The sequence below is a fragment of the Drosophila ficusphila genome, unplaced genomic scaffold (assembly GCF_018152265.1).
Source record: "Drosophila ficusphila isolate 14025-0441.05 unplaced genomic scaffold, ASM1815226v1 contig_412, whole genome shotgun sequence".
Classification (NCBI taxonomy): Eukaryota; Metazoa; Arthropoda; class Insecta; order Diptera; family Drosophilidae; genus Drosophila; species Drosophila ficusphila.
Genome location: NW_025064326.1, coordinates 5,559,644 through 5,582,773, shown reverse-complemented (window position 1 = coordinate 5,582,773; position 23,130 = coordinate 5,559,644). Strand labels below are relative to the sequence as shown.

Genomic DNA, 23,130 nt, shown 5'->3' with positions numbered 1-23,130 from the left:
AATAACCAGTGACCACTTGAAGTTTTCAACACATTTTAACGAACTGTGTGCCTCGTGGTCAATCAGCAGGTAAATTTAAGAGACTTCATTAGCTTAGCTTTATGGAAATAATAACTCGACTTTAAGGAGAGTACTAAAAATTGATCGATTAAAACCATAATGATGAAATAGTAAACAATTAGAAATACTTATTACCCACTTAAAATAGCCAACATAAATAAAAATCGTATACAATCAATAAATCAAGAGTTTTTTTTGTAAAAACCTACACCACAAAAAAACCCGCGCAACAATTCAAACATACAAAGCGGCGCTCTAAGGTATGCTACAGTAAATTGAACATCAGATAAATCTGGGCACACTAGCAATAGCTACGCGGTACATTGGCTTACCCGCTTGCTAAGTCCAACTACGCCACCTAGCGCAAATTTTTGGAAGCTAATAAATACAAAATCAAGACAAACATGTTCAGCAAACCACAAATAGATGACGCCCGAAACAAAAAAAGACAAAAATCTTTTCGTCCGCCTGAAAGCTCTTGGTTTTCCACAAGGATAATTCTTTCTTTTAATCCTTTCTTGTATACCCTTGCAGAGCGTGTTATAATTTTAAGACAACAATAATATTTTTTAAAATATGACTTATTTATTTACATTCAAGTACAGTTAACAATTTTTAGGCGTACATTTCTTATAAAAAATGAATCAAGCTTAGTAAATAAAGTGGATGTAGTTATTCGACAATTACCCGAAAACAATGAGATTATGAGATTATAAAACCGATATCCTCAGCTTCGAGTGAAGCTAGACTTTGGTACTTACGCGCTAAGATATACGTAACTAATGCTATGGTCGATCGGATATCGTCGGAATTATTAGCTTATTACAAAATTCTAGGAGTTCGTTTCGAAAAATGTAAGGCAAAGTGGACGTATCGATCTGTCCAAAAAGGACGAGAAAACTTACTTATTTCAAAAAACTCGAACATGGAAAACTTGTTTTGTTGTTTCGCTTATCGCTTATCGTAGAAATCGCCGACACTAAAATCATATCAAAATAAATAATCCGCAGCGCTTCAAAATGTACCCAAAACAATTTCAATATTCTAGCTAAAATTAGTTTAGGAAGTGGAGGCTTAACTTAGGTACTTAAAGATGGTTTTCAAGTACTCCAGTTAAGCTAAAAGTTTGTTATACTTTCGGGTTAACTAGAGTCCGGGAAAACAATTCCTAAAGTGCAGTTTAAAAATAGAGATTCTTAGGATTAGAGCTTAGAAGTACAGAAGGACAGACGTTGGATAGTCGAGAGGAGATAGAGATAGTCAGGAAGGATAGTTGGAAGAGATAGGTTGAAGCTTAGACCTGCAATCAAAACGTGGTTAATATGCCATCCAATCCAAAGGGTTTGTTGTTTCAGTGTCGTTTCTGTGTTTCTGTTGTTTCTGTTTTTTCTGTGTTTATTTCTTAGTGTTGGCCGGGGCCGCCTTGATGGCCCTTCTGCCCACCTGTGCCGGCGGCTGTGGCGCCCCGCTGCCCTCCTGCGATCCGCTCTCGGCGTCCGAGTCCTTGAGGGATCCTCCCTCCTCGTCGCCGACCAGAGCCCGGTACTTTTTGGCGATCGCCTCCCAGTCGGCCACGTTCTCGATGCGATTCTGGTTGGCCTGCGAGAAGCTGGCCTGCGATCCCAGCGGGGATAAGTGGACTTGGGACAGGGCCACCGAGTCTGGGGGTTTATAAAATTATAATTAGCTTAGGGGTTCTGTTAAGTAATAAGAGTCACGAAGATAAAAGCGACAGAAATGCAGACCCTTCTACAAAATATTTGAATGTCAATAAATATCACAAGTATATTGTTAGTTATCATATCTGAGATTTTACAGAACTCTGCAGGGTTTTTATTCAAGTACTGGTACTAATTAATTCATGGCGCTTTTATCTTCATGCATAGAAAAACATAGAAGTTGAAGAAAGAATTTTGAGCTAGAGCGAGCCAATTGTTCAGAGAAGACAGTTGAGAAAAGATAGCAAGACAGATGGAGGAGCTAGTAAAGTAGAGAGTTACACTCGGGCTGACACGCTGTTAGCTACAAAACCCCTCTGGATGGGTTGGTTTTCCCACGGTATTCGGGTGGTTCTGGTCGGAGTAGCCCAGCAGCGATACATACATGTCTCACCTTTCTTGATCTTCGACAGCCACTTGGCGCCGGCTTTCGTTCGCGGACTGGCCTGACGTATTCCCATCATCTGAACCAGACTTGGACGCTTCTTTTTCTTCATGCGTGCCTGAAGGCGCGTGAATGTGGATTGGCAGGTTTACGGTTTACAGGTTGCAGGTTGCAGGTTACAGGCAACAGGATTGCAGGTTTGTGGGTTAGATCAAGGCGCATTAGACACGGGACATAGATCACATACAAGACAAGAGACACAACATAAACGCAGTCAGCAATTGTTAATCACATCGAAAGCAATTGGGTGGAAAGTGCTGAAGATTAAGTGCAAAAACAAGAGGCGATCGATTAGGTTTATAATAAAACAAAAGGGAGGTAATCCATTTAAATTATATGTATAATTATTTGAAAATCTGAATAAATCTAATAAAAATCGTTTTATGTATATTGATTTGTTATTTCTTTTTCGATCGCCTGTTGTATTTTGAAATCACAGAAAAAGTGCCAAGTGCATTAGGTGTTTCTCTTTGGTGGGCAACACACTTAAAGCATTCACAGTGTTTAAACTCATTGTTGCGGTTGTTGCCAAATTGCTTTAAATGGGTTGGGGAAAAGGTCAGCAAACTACGCCCGTTCAGGTTCGGTTCTGGTAGTTGCACAGATATAAAGTAGTCAACGGATACGGATATGGAATATAGTATACGGGATACGGATAGAGAGAGATAGAGATAGAGCGACAGCGGCTGGGAGGCGGCCTTTGTCACCTGAGATTTTACCTTGACCTTCTCGACGATCCACATAAACCAGGTGGTAACTAAATTAAGCGGCGAGGGCGCTGTTGTGGTGCGATGCATATTGCGTATAAGCTTGGACAAGCCGAATTTCCACTCGATGTCGGATTGGGCCTAGTATTTCATAGGTTTTTTTAGGTTTTGTTCGTATTTTGGTTTGTTAGCAGAGTGTGCGATGTTCAATGGATGAGACATGATATTGGGGAGAACAAGAACAGAGGAATACACGGGATGAGATTCGTGAGCTGAAGCCTCGGAATTTACAGATTTTTGTCTTCTTTTAAATATAACTTAAGGGCTGCAAAAATCAGGTTGTTAATAATGGAAATACGCAAATACAGGGGCCTGTTTTGGATGGCAATCTTATTGGGGGATCCTAAAATTACCATACAAAACCCTGCCACCGTATTGGAGTATCTCTCTTAGATCGTAGTGACAAACACAGACACATAAACATGCAGCATTTCTATATATATTTTATTTAAAAGCATGCAGTAACCAACACTCTTTCTGGGTTGGCCTTGCTCAACACTGGTCACAAAAGCGGGACACACTTCTAGGCGCTAATCCACTAAAGCTACTCTGCACTGTACTAAACTAGAAGGCAGCGGGCTTCCATCTACGAGATACAGCGTTGCTGTATCCCTCAGATCGCTAATGTTTTGTTCCTGAAAAAACCTAGAAGATGCAAGTCTGGGCAGTTGATGGATTTACAGAGCATGCCAAGGTCTCAAATAAATAAGGGTTACCTAGAGAAAGAATATTTGTTTTCATTTAACTAGCTGTTATCTATCATAAGCTATCATTCTATATCAAAAATAGGTTTTAAATGTTATTTGTTTCATCTGCTTTATCAAATTTACACTTTACTGTTCAAACTGCTCGCTGAAATAGAGAAGGATTAGTATACATGGCAATGGCAGTTTGATACTTAACTTAAGGTTAGAATAGGATTCATATAAAAAAGAGTAAAGTTGGCTAGAAGCGCTCTTAGCAATACTACCTGGATGCGTTGATAGGTGTCTGACATCATAGCAATCAGCAGGTTAATTAGCACAACCACCGACACCAACATGTAAATGCCAAAGACAATTTTGAACAGGTACTCAACCCAATACGGTTGAGTGGGCGTGGCTACATTTTTGATTTTGTCAACTTGCGTTTGCTCGGTCGTCGTTTGTCCGAACACGGCGAAGAACAACAACTCGAACGAGTTAATCGGATGCATGCGCACTGCGTCCGGTGACCCATACAGATACATTTACAGATACAGATACATTTACAGTTACAGATACATATTCAGATACGAATACAAATAGACACCCCCGGACAGCACGCATATATTGGCCGGCGCGGAAATTATATTGAAAAATAAAAAGATAACGGACGCCCAGGTTGGTTGATTCGACGATTCACAGTGATTCACAGCGTTGATTTGTTGTCCGATCGACCAACCCCGGTTTTTGGTTTTTATTCCCGATTGTGGTTCAATTTTCGAGCGGTCAGTTTGGGGTTGTTTACAACGACACAAAGCACAAACAAATAGCATTCCGGAATAAAAGTAAACAAAAAACGTTGGGGAAAGAGGAAAAGCACAGAGAGAAAATACAGAGATTAGTGGCCTTGGCAATACAAACCTGAATGCGCTGATAAGTATCCGACATCATGGCAATTAGCAGGTTAATGAGTACAACCACAGACACCAACAAGTAGATGCCAAAGACAAATTTGAAGAGCACCTCGGTCCACTCGGGACGCAAGTGTCGCATGGGATTGATGTCCAGGGTTGTCGTCTGTCCGAAGACCGCGAAGAAGAGTCGCTCGAAAGCCAGAAAGGGCGTCATGGGTCCTAACACACACACACAGGTACACATTATATGTCCGAACGGATATCAGATATCTGAACTTTAGCATTCGTTAGCTGCAGCTAGCTAGCATATATATATGTATATATATTTGGGGATATATATTTGTCGGCTTGGCACAGGCGTGTGTGCGAGATTTAACATACGAGTATTTGGTTGTTGTTTAAATTGTACTTTGAAGTTTACATAAACGAGTATACTTATGGTGGAGCTTATTGGGATTTTGGAGAGTGCGGGTGAGTGGTTAAACACGTCAAAAGCAGCATCTCGCAGTTCGCAGCTGAGCGGTTCGAATGACTCACGAATACGAGTATCGGTATCGGTATCGTTATCGGTATCAGTAGCGTTATCGTTTACGTTATCGACTCGACTTGACTCGATTCGATTCGATCGGTTTCGATTGTTTCGATTGTGCAGAATTTGGTGGTGGGCAAGCGGCGCAAGCTGAAAGCCCCGGGCAGGCGGGCATTGAATAGATTATATCGATATTGCTGATTGATTGGCTTGACTGGGTTAAAACATCAACATGCAGTACTGGAATTTTGAGTTTGTACAAAGTTCTAATGGATATCAGTTGGGTTATACATCGACCAAAATAAGTTAAGTAACTCAAATCAAATGAACATTTTAAATAATGTAAACAAAATATCTTTTTTATTTATTTTTGTTTCTTTAATCAAACTACATTTGTAATAATTTTTAATTTAAAAAATAATGAACTCAAATTAAATTTAATTCTGTTTTGAATACTTTAAATTTATTGTGAAATACTCCTACCAATTTATATACCAGAAGTTTATTGTGCGGCACACAAAATATACTTTCATAAATAAAAAAAACGTACATTAAAAGAAGGTATAAAACAATACTCGAAACTAAACGATAAAGCTTAGCGCAAGGATACCTATGCAAACACAGATCCACAACATCGAGGATGCGGAAGGGACTTCCGCGAACATGCCTCAAAAGATTACGAAATGAAACTGAAACAAGGAGCAAGGAGCAATTATTTCGAGCAGCGAGTGCGGACTTGTGGATGTTCCAAGGAACTGGAAAACAAACGACAATAAAACTTTACGCACAACATCGAAGGCGGCAAACGCAACGGGATCGATTCCGGCATTGGGGGGTTAAAGGGGGTTAAGAGTCCCCCATCAAAGAACGGGGGCCATGCAAATGCGGGGAGTGGGTGGAAGGTCAGTGGGAGGAGACTTACGGTCGTCCTTGTGCTTTCGCCTGAATTCGCTGAAGCGACTATCGACATAATTCTCCACTGGAGGAGGACGCGGGGTGGGCATGTCATCTGTTCCATTCGGATTCAGTTCGGTTTTTTATTTCAATTTCGGGGTTAAGATCAGAGGGAGAACATTATTAGTGGTGGTCTTTTGGGGGGAAGAACAGGGAGCAGGGATTACGACATCAAGGTTGGAGGTTCGGGTTGTTTTTTGTACTTGTTGAGCATGCAATTGTTGTATTATGTGGTTGTAGTTGGTTCTTTTTGGTTTTATTATTGTTGTTTACTTATGTGAAACATCGAGCACACACAGTTAATATGGCTTTTCATTCAAGGCAGACACAGATACTTATCAAGACACATTGAACGTTCAAAAGAGGAAGTTTGCAAAAACATTCCAAAATCAAAAACGAAATAGTTCGAAATCAAAAGTACAAACGGTAGACGGGAGAAAGCAAAGCAAACGTTTCGACTTACCGTCGCTGAAGTAGCCTCTATTTCGGTTCTTCTTCTCAAAGCTCCGAAGATCCTCCGGCGAGAAGTTGGCAAAGCTCTGATTCAGGGCCACGATGTGCATGGAAAAGCCAAACACGAAGATGGCCAGGACGGCCAAGAACCTGGCGAGATCCTTCAGCAGATCCCCGATGATGATGGCCCAGGGTCCGAAGAGGTGGTGGAAGGACAGGAAGTCCAGGATCTGCACACAGGCCAGCAGGAAGGCCAACGCGAAGCACTGATTCCGGCAATACACCAAAGTAGGCCAATACTCCTTCGAGACGAACAGAAAGGCCGACACATGGACTCCCACTCCTGCCATTCCGAGCAGAAGGACTAGCACCTTAATGGATCCCAATCCAGACTTATCCGAAGGATTCGTCAGCTCGAAGAGGAGCAGGCCACTCAGCCAGATGAGGAGACCCACCTCGTACCAGTAGGGCACCAGACTCAGGCGGAGCACCGGATAGATGGGCGTTATGCCCACGATGCTCAGGTGGATCATGAGGTAAATGTGCGAGGTGAGGTACGACATGAACTTGATGATGGGCACCTTGTTGAACTTGTGGCCCATCGGGAAGGTGAAGCCGATCCACACCGGCGGGCAGACGATGAAGGCCACCAGCAGGAGGAGGATCTTCCAGGAGGCCCACGTCAGCGATCCGTGCCAGAGTTCCTGCAGAAAGATTATAAAACAAAACTATATTAAGAATATACATATATTTTAATTTATTTAACATAGATTTCATGTATTTACTTTGAATAAACAACTAAATTAATTAAGTGTTAATACATTATTACAAATAATAATAGTACTCAGAAATATGTTAATTAAAAATGGAAACTCTTTTTAAAGTTTTTCTTTATCACACACTTGCAAGTATCGCTGAACCACAGTATGTGCAATCACTTCCTTCTGTTCATTTTCAATGAGGACGTCGAGAAACTCCACATTTCTTTTATCGGTGGCCTGTAGGATTTTTCCAGCTGAATCAGAACCAGCTGCCAAGGCCAAAAGTTCGGTGGCCATTGCCTCGCATTGTTTGCCAGCAGCGACAAGATCCTTGGCACGCTCTTTTTCCTGTGGAGATTAAAAATATTACAATAGGTTCGATATGATACAACGTGTGTTTAATATTAAAATATTTAAAATTAATATTTAAAAATTCAATTAAGTACTATAGGTACTCTTTAAAATATTTTAATGACACCTCACCTTCGTTGAGAGAACAATATATATGTTGGACAACTTGGCAGCCGTATCCACTGGTGCTGGCGACACGAGGACGAACTCCTGGATGGGCTTGTTGTTGTGGTTCTTGGAGACGACCATCAGGTTGTAGACGAACCGCTTGTCCTCCATGAGGCCGTAGGTGTCGTGCTCCTTGTTCATGAGGTAGCGCAGGACCTCGTTGTGTCCCTCGGAGGCGGCGAACCAGATGGCCGCGCAGCCGTAGTTCGTCTCCGATTTCGGAGAGGCACCCGCCTCACACAGCAGCTTCACCACCTCCAAGTGGCCAGCTTTGGCAGCACAATGCAGTGGCGTCCAACCGTTCCGATCGGTTGCGTTGATCTCCGCGCCCTGGCCAAGCAGAATCTCCACCATCTGGATGTGGCCATGCATGGCGGCGATGTGCAGGCCCGTCCTGCCGTTACGATCCTGCGACTGGAGGAGTTCCGCCGACCGACTCAGGAGCAAACCGACCACTGACATGTGTCCGCCGAAGCAAGCCAAATGGAGTGGATTGTAGCCCTAAAAAATATATAGTTGGATTAATATGACTTCTTTATAGAATCCTGTTTGAAAACATCCAACAAAAAATATCGATTTTAAATATATTATAAACCTCTACAGTTTTAAAACAAATTTATCTTACGTTCTCGACGGTCGCCGCATCCACTTGAACACCCGCGGAGTTGAGGAGCAGTCGCACCACGTTCTCGTTTCCGGAAAAGGCAGCCAAGTGGAGAGGAGTCATCCCAGATTCCGTGCCCAGATCCCCGAATAAACTCTGTCCCGTTGGCGTTTCCGATTTCACGGTGGCCGGGACACTGGTCAGCAATTCCCGAACCGTATCCGCTTGTCCGTAGTAAGCAGCCACATGGAGCGGGGTCAAACCCAACTTCTTGCTGTTGATCCTCAGGGAATTCGTGCTCTTCAGCACATCCAGCACCTGACCATGTCCATTTTGCGCCGCCAAGTGGACGGCTGTAAAGCCCGCCTTGTTTTCCTCAGTGCAGGAGGCACCTGCTCTCACCAGAGCCTTCACCACATCCGCATGTCCGCCCTCGGCGGCCAGTTGAAGGGGCGTGGCATCGGTGAGCTTGTTCCGCGCAGAGATGACCCCGGATCGATCGAACTTCATGAGCTCCTCGATCACCTTGACGGATCCCTGCATGGCGGCGATGTGGGCACAGGTGTTGCCATCCTTGCTTGTGGCATTCACCAGCGAGGGATGCTGCTGCAGGAAGAGTTTGGCCACTTCAGAGTAATTGTTCTGGGCGGCGACGTGGATGGGCTTCTGGCCCAGATCATCGGTCGCATCGATATTGGCGCCCAGTTCGAGGAGCAGTTGGCACACCTCCATTTGCCCACTGGCCGCCGCCAAGTGGAGCGGCGTCTGTTTCCTCAGCGTGAGGATGTCGATCACGGCATTGTGGTCCTTGATCAGGAATTTCACCAGGTGCGTAAACCCGTTCATGGCCGCCAAATGGAGTGCCGTCCTTCCCACGCGCGATTTCGAGTTGATAAACGCCTTATTGGTGAGTAAGGCATCGCAAACATGCAGATATCCTCGTTCAGCGGCCAAATGCAACGCAGATCTTCCCTCCGTATCGAAGACATCTACTCGAGCGTGATTCGCCAGCAGATTGTTCACCAGCTCCATGTGTCCGCGATGGCAGGCGATCAGCAGGGGAGTCCAACCCACCGAGGATTGCCGGTTCATGGCCTTCTGGATGTCCGTGGGATTCATGTGCGATATCATCTCCATCAGCACATCATTGTTTCCGGCCACGGCGCAATAATGAAAGGCCGTCTCCAAGGCATTCTTCGTTTGCAACGTGACATCCGCTCCGTTTTCGAGGAGCATTCGAACGATCTGCTTGTCGGACTCGGGAATCTTCACCTCCTCCTTGGTGATTTGGCAGGTGTAGTGCAACGCCGTGGCGCCATCCTCGTTCACGGAGTTTATATAGGTGGTGGCCTTATCCGGACCGTGTTTCTCCTTCACCGTTTCGATCAGATGGCGAACGATATCCGGATGACAGGCTCTACAAGCCATGTGCAGGGGTGTCTCACCAGTCTATAAAAGAATAATATATTTCTCAAATACTTATATTTAATTCTACAGAATTCTACACTCACATTCGACTTGTACAAAGGATCTCCCTCATCCTCAAGCAACTGCATTAAGGTGGCCAGATTTCCATGTCTGGCAGCCACATGAACTGGAGTCAGACAATCATCCGTGGTCAAATTGGGACTGGCTCCCGATTTCAGCAGCATGAGGGCACACCTATCACCATCTTTAACCCGGGCAGCAATATGCAAAGGCGTCTCCCGCAGTTTCCCACCTCGAACATGGACATCTGCTCCGAAACCCAAAAGGGTTTCCACAACGGCGGGCTTGGCTGATTCCACGGCTATGTGAAGAGCCGTGTAATTATCCTATCATATAGAATATATAATTAATAATAGGTAAATAATGAATTCAATAAAATAAACTCACATTGGTGGTCACATCCACTTTCTCGCCCTTTTGCAGCAGCGTGTTGATGATCCCCGTGTGGCCGTAGGCGGCGGCGGTGTGGATACTCCGGGCTCCGTCCTTGTTGGGCATGTGGAGGTAGACGCCCTTCTTGAAGAGCATCGTGGCGCACTCAGCATGGCCGTTGAGCGACGCAATGTGCATCAGCGTGCTGCCATCCTTGGTGCGCTCGAAGATGCTCGCCTTGAACTTGTCGGCCAGTATCTCGATGACGTGCGCGTGCCCATTCTCGGCGGCCAAGTGCATCGGAGTGCGATCTGATTGGAGATAAAATAAATATTAATTTTAAATAATTTTTATATTTAATATTATATGTATACAAATTGAATGAAATTCAGATATATTTCAAGTTATCCCTTAAATACGAGAGTGTTACAAACATCTTAAAGAATATTCTTTAAAAAAAAGAGCTTTGACCATCTGAGGGCGCCACAACTTTAAACATAACTGTAAATCTCTGTCAAATGTAGTGATAACCACTGTCAGTTCATTTTAAGGTTAAAAGGTATTTCTAAATGCCACTGGGTGATTATCTCCTTATGTCAAGGTAAACATGATTCTTAACTCCTTTACCCTTGATCCACTTTCACCCAGACTCACCTTGATTGTCCGCAATGGACGCTGAGGCGCGCACGCCATAGAAGTACTTGAGTAGGGCCTCATCGCCTTCGGCGGCGGCGATGTGCAAAGGCGTCTGGCCCTCCCCATTCTGCGTGTCCACATTCGTTCCGTAGTCGACCAGGATGCGGACCATGTCCACGTCCCGCCGTCTCGCGGCCAAATGCAAGGCCGTGTCTCCATTGGCAGTCGTTGCCTGTTCAAAAAAAAAAAAAGAATTTTAAACATGAGAAAAAAACAGTCGAAGAAAACACTCTACAGAATTGGTAAAATAGGTTTTTTGCAAAATATTATTTTAATTAATAAACATAAGTAAGATACGATGAAGTTACTAAAGTAAACTGACTCATTAACTAACTTATACTAAACTAAACCCTCCTTACATTTTAAAGTTTTTAAAGTAGCAACCCCTTTTTTTTGTTAAAAACTGCACTCTTTTTTGTAACACATTTTATTTTGGGCTATGCAAATCAGATTCCCTCCCCATTCGAACTGCGTTTTCGCCTCACTTTTGACCCAGTTTGCGGCTGTTTTGCCGGCTGATTGCGTGCTCAGCCAACGGCCAAAGTCAGGCGCAACTTTAACTTAAACTTTGGCTTGAACCCTTGGCCTAAAGCGAGCCGAAGCCCTTTGGTTAATTTAATCAACACGCACTGCTCTTGGCATGTGTTGCACTTCAACTTCTGATTGAAAATTGCTCAAACTTTGCCAATGTCGCGCACTGTTGCACTTTTCGTGCAACTTTTCATTTTAATCGTGCGTAACTGAGGGTAGGTTAATTTGCATTTTTGATTTATTTACACGCCTGGCTTTTTGGACAGTTCAAGGCTTAAAAGGCCTTGTGGACACTTTCTGACAGCTCAGCTGGACATTTTGATTGGCACTCCCCAGATTGTAAAATCTGCAAGTTTTTGAGGCGAATGTGTGGTTCTAATATTGCGGGAAATACGTTGAGTGCGTAGCTTATAAAATTTACATTTTCAACTTTTTTACGCAGCGTATGATTTTAATGGCTGATAGTTGTTAACTTCCGACAGCAAAAAAAGTCATAATGATGGATGTAATGGTAAAAGATCTCAGATATAATTTAAGTACAACGTATGGATTTTTTTGTGATGAAAATAAGGACTTAATTTCAAATTTGATTTATGGAAGGTTTATTTACACTTTTAACAGTTTAAGCTAAACATTTTACAAAAATCGAAGCTCGTTTGTTATATATTACATTTTTTAAGGTTCTAATACTATCAAATTACCAGTAGATTTAGTTCTTGTTCCCCAGATAACTCACCTTTAGTTGGTCTGCTGTTTGTGCCGCCAGGAGTTCCCTGCACATGGACTGGTTGCCCGACTCCACGGCGAGGAGCAATGGTATTTTGCCACGCTACGCGAGAGATAGGATATATAGTATACAAAATAATTAAGATAAGGACACCACACACACATACATTCACGCACACACTAACCAGCCAGTCAAATTCACACACGTATAATCATAAATAACCAATTAGCCAATTCGAGCCTCAAGTGTTAACGGCAACATGTTTTCGCTATTTTTAGCCAAGTTCGCAACTTTGGCGCTTCAACTTTGAAACCTCCCCCTTTTGGGAAAGGGGAGGGGCGTAAGAGGGGGCGTGCCGGGGAGTCATTATCCCTATCTGCCAGGAAAGGCGAGTAAATCAAGTTGTACAGCGACTTGACCCCCTTTTTTCGGTTGAGTTTTCCTCGGTTTGTTATTTGTTTGTTGTTGGCAACGAGTTGAGCGCCCTCGCGGGGAAAACTCCACTACTTCTTATAGATATATATGTATATATATGTCTAACCATTGAATGCGTGTAAAAAAGGAAAGCGAATCGAATCGAACCGAAGCGAATGGCATCGAAAGCTAAATACTTCATCCGGCTAATTTCGCCTGACAGTGCCATTCCACCTCTCTCTAATTGATTTAAATCAAGTTGCTGTTTGCCATTTGCCGCAGCCATCGAAGCGCAAATCGAGTTGGCTGAGCCTTTTGTCTAGACAATCAATCGGCGGCACCCGATTTCCCCAATCAGTCCCCCAATCCCCCGATCCGTTCAATCGTTTGATAGCAATTCGGTGGAAATTTATGCGCTCCCCCTCGCGTGCGTAATGGAAATATCGCCCGTGCATTTGCACCCGTGCACGTGATGCGACAAATAGTTCCGCATTTCAGTCGAGATTCCTCGGGGGTCCCCCAAAAAAAGGGGTTTGAAGCTCAGTTTGTTCCCCCTTAAGTTAATCAGACGGAGACGACAACTTTGATGGTAATTCAACGCTCACTGGGGCTTACCTTCTGTGGTGAGAGCTCCTCATTGTTACATTGTAAAAAAATGGAATTAAAATCTATTTTCTTTTCTTTTAACTATTATTATATTGTAATTAAAATATATTTTACGAGCCAAACATCTACAAATTTATCGAAAACCACATTTATGTTGTTCAGCCAATAAAACTGTTGTTTAAAATCTGTATTTATTTTAAAGCTGTTTATTTTAAATCTGCAACTCATTTTCTACAAAAAGGTTTCAAATTGATTTAGTAAGGCCAACGAACTAGATGACTAGGAAGCAATAACACCAAATGACTATCAAAATTTCTTGCTGTGTAATAGCGGTATTAACTTTTTTTGGGGCTTTTCCGATTTCCAGCCAGTCGAAATGCATTTGCCGTGAGCAGTTTTGCATATCGATTTTTCCACAAATTTTGTTTGCTTTATGTTACTGGCTCTTCTCGATTTCGTTGTTGCCATTATTGTAATGTAGATATTTTTTGGTGATTTTTATTAAGTCTTTGTTTACGTTGGCACCGACTGGCACCGCTGTCGAGAGTACTTCACTTCACATCGGCTTACTTTTGGGGGAGTAAGCTGCTATTTGCCAGAGGAGATAAAGTGGCATCAATTTGGCGGCCAACACTTGTGGCTCTCCATCACACACACACACAGAGGCACACAGCCACACTGGCACACTCACAAGCACACATGGTAACACTTACGCCGTCCGCTTTTAAGCGGATATCCTTGCCAGCAGCTGCGAGCAGAGCGCGCAGGATATTAGTCGCAGTTCCGGTTTGCCGACTCGACACCAAATGCACCGCAGTTTGTGAGCGTGACTGTTGATTAAAAATTTAAAAAAAATATTAATTATTAAATATTATTAATTCAAGTATGCACACACTGCAGTTGCACTTATGGTTAAGATCACACCTTTTGTTTGAATTGATTAAAATGCAGTTCTTAACCTTTTGTGGTTAATGTTCGCACCTAAAAACTGGCAAACTGGTTCCTATTCGCTTCAAAATCCCATTTGCTACTGAATAGGCAAGTGGCTGGTTTTTGCGTTTATAAGCACATTTCGTGTCATTTTTCTTTTTTTTCGGCCTCTCCCGCTCATATCACAGATTGACAGCCCGAAAAAAAACATAATAAAGAACTCCCACTGACAGCCGCAATGGGAGCGAGCGAGAGGGGCATATTAATAGGAGGCCGAGCCTCCAGGTGTGGGAAACGTGGGCCAGGTGTCGGTTGTGAATGTGGATGTGGATGTGAATGAGGATTTGGAGTCCTCCTGCACACGCACACACGCCAAAGCGGAGCACTTCAAACTTGGCTGTTGCTAAAACAAAAGTTTGCATCTGTCTGTCTCGCTCCTGCAGCTCCACCCCTCTCGCTCCCACTTTCGGTAGGGGTGCTCTCTTCTGATAACCATCAGTAATTTCAGCTAAGCTCACGCCCCCCAAATCACCAAGTCTCGAACTCATTGCGGCCGAGAAAAAATAAAGAAAGACAAATTAATGCCGACACGAGAAATAAACTCGAAGAAAAGTATTTGCCATGCAAATATTCAGCGATGTGATCATCATTTAGTTTTAATATATTCTGACGTACCAAAGTTTTTTTTAATGAGCAAGACGTAAATGCAAATTTAAATTAAATAATTAAAATACTGTCTAGCTGAATTTTTAATTGCTCTAATCATTTTCAAAACGATATACGTATTCTTAAACAAGTTTTGCACTTTTTTATTGCTAAGATTGAAATTACTTTATTTTTATTCCCAATCAATTCTTCTGATAAATGTGAAATCAAATTTTTTCTCACGATTTCAGAAGTTGGAACTTGAATTAGTGGAACTGAATTTATATAGCCTGGCTTATACCATTTAAAATCTAACAGAAATAGGTACATGTAAGTAAGTAAGTAAGTAAGTTGATTTCTATAAATTACACCCTTAAGGGTTATTTCTTTAAAGTCGCAAAAGTTTTTTTAACCGGAGCCCAGACTTTTTCCATCTTAACCTTGTCGCCAGTTAATTGCTGGGGCCCGCCAAAGTTACATGCAACATGCGAGCCTCGAAGTTGCATCTTCGCTTGGCTCTGACCTTTGTAATTTTTTGTTGGCCAAGTGAAGTATGCGTCTAATGGCCGCAAATTGCCTGCGAATCGGTCTGACAGCAGCCCCAAGGTATGCAGCGATTTCATTGACTCAACGGTGAGCTCTCGAGTCTTGAGTGTGTCGCCTGACGTGTTGCGACCTCAAAGTTATAGGGAAATTTCTGACGCGAGGCTATATAGTATAGAAAGCTATTGGAATACTCACGCCACCGGTGGAGAAGGGATCGACGCCGCGTTTTGTTAGCAACAATTTGACGACATCCTCACGCGAATACATTGCCGCAATGTGTAGCACATTATAATTATCCTGCAAAGAGAAGAGGTGGGTGAAATCAATTGCAATTCATTGGCAGGAAACCACCGCCCACTCCAAGCACCTGGGTCAGTTCAATGGGTCAAAGTCAGTTGGTTTTGCATGTGGCATGTGGCTTTTGGCTTGGTTGAAAAGGAGTGCCTCAAAGGTTCGCTGATTACTTTTGGGCACAATCTTGCATGCGGACTTTCACTTACGGACGGTTTTCTTAATGGCCACAGCCCAGCCGCAACCTCACATGCAAAAACTGCATCAATGGCAACCAGGAAAAACCAAAAGCCCAAAAAAAAAATAAAACATTGTAACGTAAAAAAAATATGACCCTGAGCAAATCACCGAAACGTAACGAAAAGTGGTTTAAGATAACGTCCATGGAGTGTTAACCACACAGGGTGCTTAGAACGATGTAAGTCAGTTGGGAATTGGGGCGTGAGGCGATATTTATTGCCTTATATAATAAGCCATAACGCAGCGTGGTACACATACGCCCCGTGTGCCCGGCCTAAGCCATGGGCTTAATTTATAAGTAAGCCTCCCCATAGTTCTCGGCCCAAACGGAAGTGAACTGGTTTCGTATACATATATGGTGGTCGAAAGGAGAGGTCTTTTTGCCCTGTCATCAGGTTGGTAAGTGCAAATGGAAACCATTAAATAAAGGTACTATGACGTATAAATTCTTAGCCAAAGAAAAAAATAATGAAAATATTTCCGACTTTTTTAATTGAATAATAAAACTCAGAATATATTTTAGAAGTTTTAAAGTGACTGACAGTTTCAAAAAGTATGTAACGGTTGTATGTTTTTTATAACTAACTGATTATACAACATATTGATTTATATTATAGAATTCTTAGAATTTCCATAGCCAATCGTTTTATTTAAAAAAATATGATTTATTTCAAGCCCCAAGAAAATTCATATTCATCTACAGGAATTAGCATAATTCTGAAAACCCCGATGACTCCTTAACCCTTCTGATTTTCCTGTAGGGACTTTCCCAGATCGTAAGTGTGTGTGGGCTTCGTGTCGTGTGAAATTCGAGTTCCCTGCGGTTTATTTGCAACTATTTCTGGCCGCAGCTCCTGCTAATTTGCATACAAAGCCGCGGCGTTCGAGTCGACGGCTTTGACACATGTCCAGAAAGCCAATCCAAGACGTTTCGGGCCAAAGAAAAACCAAAGTAAACTTGGGGGCAACTATAAGGAATCGAGGGGATTGGGGAACCGTGGTAGACAGATAATATTTCACGCGCTGTTTTGCATACTTTTGAGCCAGGTTCGAGTTCGTTTTGGAGTCTCGTGTTTGTGTTTGCTTGCCGGGGCGAAAGGAAAAACCGGAAACAAAACCAAAACGGAAGCGCAAATTTTCCAGCACATTTTTGCCCTGCCAACGGACGAAGTCGACCCAGTTTCGTGGGTGTTTTTTACGGCCCAAAAGATACGGAGATACTTGAGAAGGAGTGTGCCACGTGGATGAAGTCATTTTGTGGGGATGTCACACACCTTCTTTAAAATAATTGCAACTCCTCATTACGTGGCTCATTTGGATTACTCTCCCACATTCTTGCATGTGCACTTGCGGCTAATGGAGTTAATTAATTTTTTGGCTTTTCGGAAGGAGAGATTACCTTACTCACGCACTTAGCCAACGTGACAAATGAATTGGCGTTCTTGGTTCCCATTTTATTTCACGCTGTCATCGCCCCACATATGAAATGGCCAACTGCGTAAAGTACTCTGTAGTACTCCGCTTGAATTTAATTAAAATTGCATATTAATGACGCCACTGGCCATAAAAATGTAGCGGAAGTCGCGGCTGACGTCGAGGTCTCCGGTTTGGGCCACTCGAAAGGTCAAAGCAAACGGTTTCGGCCAACTGGGCGTACATCGGAGTCATGTGCTTGATTAATTGGCTTTTAAGTTGCAAAGAGGTGTTGCGAACACGCCTCTTAGTCAGGTTCTCCCCAAAAAATAAAAAAAGAATAAAAAACCCGGTGGCACCTTGGAGTTGAAAAGTTAAAAATGTTAATTAGCCGGGCGTTACATCATACTAGTATTCTTTATAATGGTCATAATGATCCTTTGGCTGCCGTGCTGAATGGGAATTACTTTGTTCTGGTCTGACAGTTAGATAAGTCGGAGATTGTAAATGCAATAAACATTCCTCTCCGCCAAAAGTGGAGTTTTTAATTCATTTAAACACTGTATGTGAAATTATCCGGGTTGGTCACGAAGTGACATTTGCGTTAAAACAAAAGGGTAATTATTCAGATGAGGTAATGATGCGGTTTTAAAAAAGGTGTGCTTTATATTATGCCACAGAACTGATCTCATAATTCGTAATTACCACAACAAAAGAACCAAAATGATGCCATCCATTATAAATTCTCGTTACGGAAAGAAAAGAAGAATAGAATTTAGTTTTTTTTAAATCATTAAAATAAGTATTCATATTTTAATGGATTTAGCAATTCAAAGAAAATAACTCAATTATAAAACCAACAAATATGCGCTGTGAAAAATAAGAAATTCCTAATTCAAAAAAACAGCTAACGTGTCCTTTATTTTCATGGTTGGCTTGTACTTTCCAGGCTGTTCATGTTTTATTACTTTCATGTGCAAATTTACCTTTAACATTTCCCTACACACTCTTTAACTCAGGCAAACAATCGTCCACTTGGGGGAAAATTCTCAAGGAGGGCGAGCAAATTGAACTCTCTGTGTTTGTTTTGGTAATTCAATTCGCCATGTCTGCGCTGGTTTGGCAACAATTATTTTGTAATTAGGTCAAGGATTTTTATCGCCGCAAGACCCGAAATAAAGTGCGCTGCGTATTCTTAAGGACATGTGAATGGTCAGCCAAAAAACCGCCTTCGAGTGAATTTTGCTAAGTAATTGCGGCATGCGAAGGAAACTGGTCAGCGGATTCGACCAATTGTTAGCAACTTGGCCTAATGGCGGATGACCAACTTGGCTCACTTCATTTGCTGACATCGAAACAAGAATTGGCGATAATAATGATGGGTGATTACTGAAGAAATCAGGATTAACATTATCGATGACCTTTCAGTCTCTAATTAAGAGTACAATGAAGAATTAAAACCTTAACCCTAATTTAATAAAAAAAATCCTAAATAAAAACTCTATTTAAATAAAAAAAACTATAAGTGAAAAAGTTTTTTGGTTTATTCCTTTAAAGAACCCCAAGGAAATTCCCATTCGTGCTGAAAAACTCCACTCAACTGGAGTCAAATCAAGTATACTACCCGTGGGACGACCATTGGCCAAGCTCGGTTCGGTTGACCCATTGAGGAACGGAGCTATTGAAGCATTGACGGGGGTGAATGGTGCGTGAGAATCGTGCGTAGAAGTGGGTGCACGGTGGGTTCACCCACCGACGCCCTCGCTCGAGATTTAATTATGCGGTTTTTATTGATTTGACACATTTTTAGCGGCTTTTGTTCGTGGAGTTCGCTTAAACAGCTGGGTTGCTGCTATATTTGGCTCCAACACAATGGGGAGTTGGCTAAGGGGCTTTAAATTATGCCTAGTGTGTTCCCGGTCAAGACTCACATTATTGCGGGCTCCCACATCGGCTCCCAGCTCAATCATGCGATCCATTATGGCCGTCTTATTGTCCTTCGTGGCGTACATCAGCGGCGTCATGCCGGTATTCTAAAATAGAAAAATAACAGAATTTATTCAACGAAGATTACTTAATAGTTTATTCATCATCACATTAAATGGTTTGATAATGAGATTTTTAGTTCCTATCTGTTACTAATAATCTGTACATTATACATTTATACTATGGAAAGCTAATTAGGTATTATAAACAAAACAAATCCACCTTATACTGGATTTTAATCACAAATTCTGATTAATATAACTTTACAACTCTTGCGATTACACGTGAATCGATTAACTAATAGTTGGCCTCTATTTTTACACATTGATAAGAAATACTGCATTTAAATGCAATTATCAATTGTGGAACCAGTTTTGCAATATTTAAATGTTTCGTAGAAGGTATGCTAACTAATTATAAATTGTATTAATTACCGCCATCACCCGACTTAAACTATTTTAAAACATTTTTAAAGAGAAACGACAAACTCAACGATAATAATATAAATGGGTCTTTGGGGAAGGTATTCAAATCATATTATATAAACTACTCATTATTGCGATAGGCTTTCTGTTCTGATAAGCTGCGTTCCATATTATAAACTCGTTCTCTCGTTATTAAAACGAAATCAAGAGCAAACCCATCAAGTCAAGAACCGAATGAGGACCCCAGCCCAGAAAAAAGCGGAAGCAATCAAGGCAAAAATAGCTCAACTCTGGGCTATATTTATGCAAATATCGTCTCGACCTCAGTCTAGTCTGGCAGACAACCCGATTTGGCGGTTGGGATCGAAAGTACCACCCAGTAATACAGAAATACAGGATACTTCCACCCAATTCCACCCTTTTTTGCCGCACACCTCCCCGCATTTCATTAGCGGTGCAACGTTAATTTTATGTCAACGACTTCTCCGTTTCATACCGTTTATGGTAAATTGAAATCGAAGCGCTTCAATTCTTCGATGTTTTATGAGTTTATCGGTCGGGTAGTCAGCGCAACTTGTGGCAGGACACCCGGAACTCCGGCTCCGAAATCCAAAAACCTGAAAGCCACCAAAGCCATCGCCTTGGCAGCCAAAACATTTGGGCCGCGCTATCAAATAACACTCGCTCTTCTCTGTTTTCTGGTTTTCTGGCTTTCTGGCTTTTTAGCCTTCTGCCTTCTGGCCTCTGTTTCCTGGCTTATTGTATGTTCTCTGGCCTTTGGCTCCCGGGCTCTGTGTGTCGTTATTTTGGCTGGTAAACAACCAGAAATGGGAAAATGCCGCCGACGTTGATAAGGGCGACGTTTGTACATCGCTTACACTTCGGTAAATATTTTGTATAATTTGGGATACTCACTACAATCTAATACCATTTTAAATATAATGAAAAACAAAAATAATTAAATTTATTATTATACTCATGTAATTTACGTTTTCAAAAAGATTTGAAAACTACTTTAAAATACCTGAATTTATTTTCTGTAAGTAAACAACTATTTCACATTAAAATAAATCTGACTTTTTAGGAAAGAAAAGCTCAATTTTATCACTACATGGAATCTATATTTTTAACAAAAAAAATTATCAATTGAAATCTCTTCTTCTGTTAAGGTTGTTTTTGGAAAAATATATTTATTTTTTGAGTGTAAGACCTGTTCCTGCACTTATTCCCACTTCCTGTTCCTCGCTCCGGTTCGCAATTGATTTTACAAATTCATCGAAATGGGCGGGAGAAGCCTCGGCACTTCACTGTACAGTACTCACCATGTCGTGGACTCCGGCGAGCGGGATGTGGTTGCCATCCTCGCCCACATTGGCCACGTACTTCTCCAGCTTCTTGAGCTCCGCCTCGATGGGCGTCCACTCGCTCTTCATGGCCAGGCCGAGCACCTTGTTGGCCGTGTCCCGGATGGAGGCGCCGGCACTCGGGGGCTTGGGGGCGGGGAACAGGTCCATGTCCTTCTTGTCGCCGTTGCTCGAGCTGTCGTCCTTGGGATCCGAGTCGGCCTTGCTGGCGGGCGTCGCCCGTTCGCTGGGCGTGGCCGAATCATCCGGCGGACCGGTCAGCGATGAGGGGGTCTTGCGGCCAACGCCGGCGCCCCCAGCGCCGCCGCCACGACCACCGCCACGCCCTCCGCGCGGCTGCGACATCCTGGAATATCTGGTGGCTTATGTCCCTCGCAATCAGCCGCTGATCATTGGGGATTTTTATTTTTAGGGGGTGGTGGGGGGTTCTCGATTGTTAAGCGGAATCACTGGCAGATTGTAAATGGTTTATGCTGCCATTATCCGTGTAATACCGCTGGGTTATTGTATTATTATTGATTCGATTCGGGTGCGGGGTATGGCGGGTTTTTAGCTGCATAGTTTCGGGCTCCTTTGCTTCGCACTCGCATTGCACAAATTCCTACGGCCTCCGCATTTTACCAATATTTGTTACCAACAATTTGCATTTTCATTGGCAACAGCAACAGACACACTCACACACACACACATACACTGGCACACACACACCGAAAAAGGCTCCAACACATCCGCTCGCTATTATTCCACTTTGATTCTTTCGCTTTCTTCACTTTTACTACACAAATTTATATGTTTAGCCCCTTTATGGCTTCGGTTGCGTGTGCGTTAACGGCAGTGCCCCCTTTTATTTTCTTCTTCCTTTTTCTATTTTTTTTTTGTTGTTTCTTTTGGCCAAAAGAGTCCCCAACTTTAGACTGGATTTCTGGCTTTTTTGGTTGGAGCCACGGAACAAAAATCAACCGTTTGCCACGAGCGTCTGCGAGTTTCTGATTTGCCAGTCTCACTGCTGAAAAGTCGAGTTTTCCCAAGGCGCTCGAGCGGAAAAACTCGGCCCTCCACTCGGCTGGTAACCTTTGGCAACACGACGAAGCTCCAAACTCGAAGGACGCAAGACGCTCCCGCGAAAAACAGAAGGACGAGAAAGGCAACATCCGCGCAAGCGTTTGTTTACAATTGTTGAATCCGGGTAACACCGCCTTTTTTGGCGCCAAAATCTGGACAGAGCCCATAAGTTTCGTTGGGATTTCCACCGACGCCTCGTTAAATGCCGGTGGGAAATCCAAATGGGAAAAGCAGTGGTAATTGAAACTGATCATCCTTTTGGCGTGGCCGTGGATTTCCCAAAGTGCCTGGAAATTTTTCGCCTCTTTTGACTTGTGATTTTCATGTTCTAAGCAAAAGAAAATGCCAATAGAACAATATAAACAACAATATAAGAATTTTTTTTAGTTTGAGATAAGAACATATAAAACATAAAAGAGTAAGTGAAATCAGATCAATGGAATTATGACTGATAAATTATCAGGAATAAAGAAATTAAAGGTTTAACTTATCTTAAACTCATATATTCTTTTCTGTTTAAACTTATCTTATCTTACAAAATCTTATCTAACGAAGCAGCTCATAATGTTATGACTTTTATCACAACAAAACATAAAGCATAAAGCTTAGGAACAGACTTTCATAAAACATTAATTTCGCTTAAGCCAAATAGTCAAAAAATGTTGTGAGTGAATATTTTTTGGGAGATCAAAAGCTGCTTATCACCAACAAAAAGCTTCAAACATTAACAAAGGCGGAGTAAAAAATACTTAAGAGGGGTAACTATGTATAACACAATCATCATTATAATAGTACAATTTTCATTATAAATTATTATTTTTTGAAATTGACAGCAGATATTTCAATATTGGCATGCTTTCAAATTTAATTCCCATATTTACCCCATTTAACAACGACCCTGACCACAAAAAGCTACCGGTTAAACCATTCAAATACAAATAAAGCACACACAGTGATAACTCACAGCCACACGTGCTACCAATGGTA

General features: G+C 42.3%; 1 protein-coding gene across 5 annotated transcripts; it reads right to left on the bottom strand.

The window, feature by feature from the left end:
* Positions 1-679: 679 nt before the first annotated feature.
* Positions 680-22,048, bottom strand: LOC108089969 (serine/threonine-protein phosphatase 6 regulatory ankyrin repeat subunit A). Of its 5 annotated transcripts, none has more exons than XM_017188471.2 (17): positions 21,040-22,048; positions 19,238-19,339; positions 15,558-15,659; positions 13,955-14,071; positions 12,231-12,323; positions 10,922-11,135; positions 10,283-10,578; positions 9,919-10,221; positions 8,429-9,856; positions 7,768-8,304; positions 7,426-7,632; positions 6,534-7,227; positions 6,039-6,125; positions 4,595-4,806; positions 2,943-3,071; positions 2,173-2,281; positions 680-1,721 (listed from the first exon to the last, which is right to left on the bottom strand). In XM_017188471.2, the coding sequence occupies exons 1-17, from the start codon at positions 21,424-21,426 to the stop codon at positions 1,456-1,458; spliced, it is 5,283 nt and encodes a 1,760-aa protein (XP_017043960.1). In that variant the 5' UTR covers positions 21,427-22,048; the 3' UTR covers positions 680-1,455. The 5 variants fall into 5 exon arrangements, with proteins under 5 accessions (XP_017043960.1, XP_017043961.1, XP_017043958.1 ...); XM_017188472.2 differs by lacking the exon at positions 4,595-4,806 and adding an exon at positions 3,961-4,190; XM_017188469.2 differs by lacking the exons at positions 4,595-4,806; positions 6,039-6,125 and adding an exon at positions 3,961-4,190 and having other exon boundaries at positions 680-1,360; positions 1,504-1,721; positions 2,164-2,281.
* Positions 22,049-23,130: the final 1,082 nt, after the last annotated feature.

Coding starts and splice junctions, on each gene's coding strand:
- LOC108089969 (XM_017188472.2), bottom strand. CDS start 21,426: ATGTCGCAGCCGCGCGGAGGGCGTGGCGGTGGTCGTGGCGGCGGCGCT. Junction 10,579..10,921: donor GTCCATTGCGGACAATCAAG/GTGAGTCTGGGT, acceptor ATCTCCAATCAG/ATCGCACTCCGATGCACTTG. Junction 3,072..3,960: donor ACACCTATCAACGCATCCAG/GTAGTATTGCTA, acceptor ATGAAATACTAG/GCCCAATCCGACATCGAGTG.